General features: G+C 47.0%; 1 protein-coding gene across 1 annotated transcript; it reads left to right on the top strand.

Moving 5' to 3' along the window:
- The first annotated feature begins 670 nt into the window (after positions 1 to 670).
- LOC146199140 (cuticle protein 10.9-like) lies at positions 671 to 2,197 on the top strand. The gene is made up of 3 exons (XM_084594613.1): positions 671 to 784; positions 911 to 970; positions 1,575 to 2,197. The coding sequence occupies exons 1-3, from the start codon at positions 686 to 688 to the stop codon at positions 1,860 to 1,862; spliced, it is 447 nt and encodes a 148-aa protein (XP_084450739.1). The 5' UTR covers positions 671 to 685; the 3' UTR covers positions 1,863 to 2,197.
- Positions 2,198 to 3,407: the final 1,210 nt, after the last annotated feature.

Raw genomic sequence — 3,407 nt, 5'->3', positions numbered from 1 at the left:
CAGCTGAGCCAGGGTTATGTTAACAAGTATTTTCCCGCAAGTGCTCTGAAAGGAAGAAAAAAAATTGAGCGAAAATGAATTTGTGCATTTTATCGCAGTCCTGACACCTTGCTTACTATCCTGTTCTTCGCGCAGCTTCTGCGTTTCTTTATTTTTGCTCCGTCTCCTTTGCGTGTCATACGGTCCAAGATATCTTTTTTTAAGTTCATATTTTATTTTCCTTTCGCTCCGTTTTTCGCGACGTGCTCCTCTTTGAAAATGCTACTACGTCTGTTGATAGCGGCAGGAGATCCACGCGCGGAGGACAACGCTCATTGCTAGGCTGAGACCGTCCTAACAGGTCCTGCAAGGAAGATCGGCGTACAAGTTAAAAATAAAATTAAGTCAAGCTTGATATTCTCAGCCGATTGCTGGACGCTAGCGCTGTCCTCAAGGACGCGTTTTGACCCTTCCCTTCTGCACAAATGCGCATGCACTCCGCGAAGCTGGCGGGTGGCGTGGGAAGGGAGGAGGGGGCTCCGCCTCCGCTTTGTGCAGCCACCGCTGGCTCTTGCGTTCTGCGATGCGCACCACCGTCCAACGGGATTCACCGCCTGCCGCGGCAACCTCCTCGCCCCTCGTACGTGATGTCCGGTCCATCTTGGCGGCGAGTCTGAAAGATGGCCTTAGTGTGGCGCTTCTTCACATGGCTATAAAAACGCGGTCGCAGCTTGCAAAAGGGCAGATCTTCCTTTTACATCGGACCGACCGGACCCAGGGATCCCATTCTACGATGCTGTGCAAGGTAGGAGCCGACGCCTTGAGAGAGAGAAAGAAAGCGACAAAGTGCACTCGGGACTAGAAAGAGTCTTCATCGCCCTCGCTTAATTGCGGCGTACTGAAGCAAGCTCACCGTCTTCTTATTTCGCAGGTTGTCCTTCTCTGCCTGGTGGCCTTCGCCGCCGCCCAGGTCCAACTCCAGGAGCAATTCGTACGTTAACACTTGTGCTGTATCTGTGCTCATTCTGTGAAGTCCTAATACTCACATCGGTCTCTCCGTTATTCCGAGAACCCTCCATTAGAACACAAACTGCAAATGCTTTCGATCATTGCATCGGCTAAAATATTTTGTCTGCCTTTGTATATAACGCAGTTAACTGCTAGTATTTCTTGTAAGCTTACATATCGGACAAAAGTATGTGCTGTATATAATATTTCATCACACTTCTGGTTGTATAGCACTGAGTTTAATTAAAAAAAATGAATATATTAAGCAAAGAGGAATATATTCAGCTTCTTATTGATTTTAATACCGTAGATTAGGCTACGTGGTATAAGCATATTTATTCATTGTCGGGCATCGTGTTGAGTCATTAGCACTTTAACACTGTTCTAGCCAGTTGGGTGTAAACTAACGACAATTGTTGGCGAGAACGCGTCACAATGCAGAAACGAGGCAGGCATTTAAATGCATGCTCTGATTTAGTAGACCCCTTCTCTCGATTGTACTCCGAACGAGCGTTTAGCTTGACCGTTGTGGATGTGGCTACAAAAGACGCTTCTCTGATTCGGATCTTGGCGTTCTCCCCACACAGCCACCACACCCATACTCCTTCAGCTACGACTCCACCGGCGAGGACGGCGGACGCATCAGCCAGCAGGAGAGCGGTGATGAGAGGAACGGCAAGACCGGCAGCTACACCTACCAGAGCCCAGAGGGTGTCTACCGTACTGTCAACTACGTCGCCGACGAGAATGGTTTCCGCGTGTCCATCGACACCAACGAGCCAGGCACCAAGTCTGAGAACCCAGCTGATGTGCAGATCAACGCCAACCCAATTGAGGTCCCAACCGCCTACACCTTCGGCAAGTCCAAGAGCTAGATTATTCGCCCACCTTAACTCAATGACGCTATGTAAATTAAAAGAAGAATATTATTCTATCCACTGCCGCACCGACCCATCATCGGTCTCCTCTTCGCGAGCCCCTGCCTCTCACTGACTGCTGCTCCTGACTGCCTCTCACTGGTCGCTTCCTCCTGCCACGTTTGGACAGTATTAGTTGGACTAAACAATGCCGGCCAGATGTGTCTTCCTGTCGTGAACGTCCTTTGTCACACTTGATAAAGTCCGACTCCTCCTGCGTTCCTTTCTCGTTGTGACTTTCTCTGTCTAACTGAAAAAAAAGCGAGAAAAATAAACCTATTGTTTTGTTAAAATGTTTGCCGTTATGTGACTTTTTACCTATGACCGTTTTAATTGATTCCGTCAATGTAAAGGTGTCAATTCAATAATTTGTTAGCCCCGTCGTGGTGGTGAAGTATTTAGGGCGCTCTACCACTGTGCCCAAGGATGCGGAATTGAATCCCGCCCACGGCGGCCACTTTTCGTTGGAGGCAAAAAGCAAGGCCCACGTGTGCTGTGGGATGTCACTGCAGGTTAGAGAACCCCAGGTGGTCGAAATTTCCGGCGCCCTCCACTATGGCATCTCTCATAATCTTGAGTATCTTTGTGACGTTAAACCCCATAACTTTAACTGCCCTCCCCTTTTTTATAATTTGTTCGTCGTTTCATTGCGGTGGTACAGTGCTTAGGGCACTCGACTGCAGGTATGCGCGACCTGATTCCAGCCGCGGCGGCCACTTTTTTTATTGAGTCAAAAGGCAAGGTGCCCGTGTGCTTGGCGATGTCAGCACACGTTAAGGAACCCCAGGTGGCCGACATTTTCGGTGCCCTCTATTCCGGTGTTTTCATAGCCTAAGTCGTTGTGGGACGTTAAACCCCATAAAACAAACGAAACCATTTTTTCATTCCTATTTTGTCAGTAGACTGTTGCTTTCGTCGAAAATTCAGTGGGTACCAGTTGAAAAACTAGTATTGTATAGTTAAATTATAGTAAAAATTATCTTTAGAACGCGTCTAATGTTCTGCGCAATTTATATTGGCTTTGATGGTTCTATTTTCATGCATTGAATGTATGCCGTCTATGCACCGGATTGAGCGGATAAACCTTGGGGAAAAAAATGGCCTTTGGTCAAATCAGAAACCACTTTTGTATTCAGAACAAGAATACCTTCGGAAAGTGCCTAAGACAGCCGAATACGTGTGCGGCAGGCGCGGCCAGCTGTTCATGGCATGAAAAACAAAGATATGATAGTCTCGTGGTAGTAAAAGCGCAAGAAGGATCGCCTTTTCAGGTTTTTGTTCCTTTTCGAACTGCACATGAACTTGGGCTGATAACAGGAACCTAACCCGAATTCAAAGGCCGTAATAGACTTCTTGAAACTTTATTTTAGAGCTTAAACATTTCATCGTCGTGTTTCAAGAGGTAATATTTTGTTCTTGGAAAGAGCTAATTTTTATGTACAAATGTAACGCTTCGAGCAGGCAAAAGTATATGACGTAGAACTAAGTGATGCCTCCCTAACT

This window comes from Amblyomma maculatum, chromosome 2, assembly GCF_055883805.1.
Source record: "Amblyomma maculatum isolate TAMU_Amacu chromosome 2, ASM5588380v1, whole genome shotgun sequence".
NCBI lineage: Eukaryota > Metazoa > Arthropoda > Arachnida > Ixodida > Ixodidae > Amblyomma > Amblyomma maculatum.
The sequence above is the reverse complement of the archived record's forward strand: the minus strand, read 5'-3'. Positions and strand labels throughout refer to the sequence as shown.

Excerpts from the sequence above, each read along its gene's own strand:
- LOC146199140 (XM_084594613.1), top strand. The coding sequence starts at position 686 with ATGGCTATAAAAACGCGGTCGCAGCTTGCAAAAGGGCAGATCTTCCTT. Across the intron at positions 785-910 it reads ATTCTACGATGCTGTGCAAG|GTTGTCCTTCTCTGCCTGGT; the intron begins GTAGGAGCCGAC and ends CTTATTTCGCAG. Across the intron at positions 971-1,574 it reads TCCAACTCCAGGAGCAATTC|CCACCACACCCATACTCCTT; the intron begins GTACGTTAACAC and ends CTCCCCACACAG.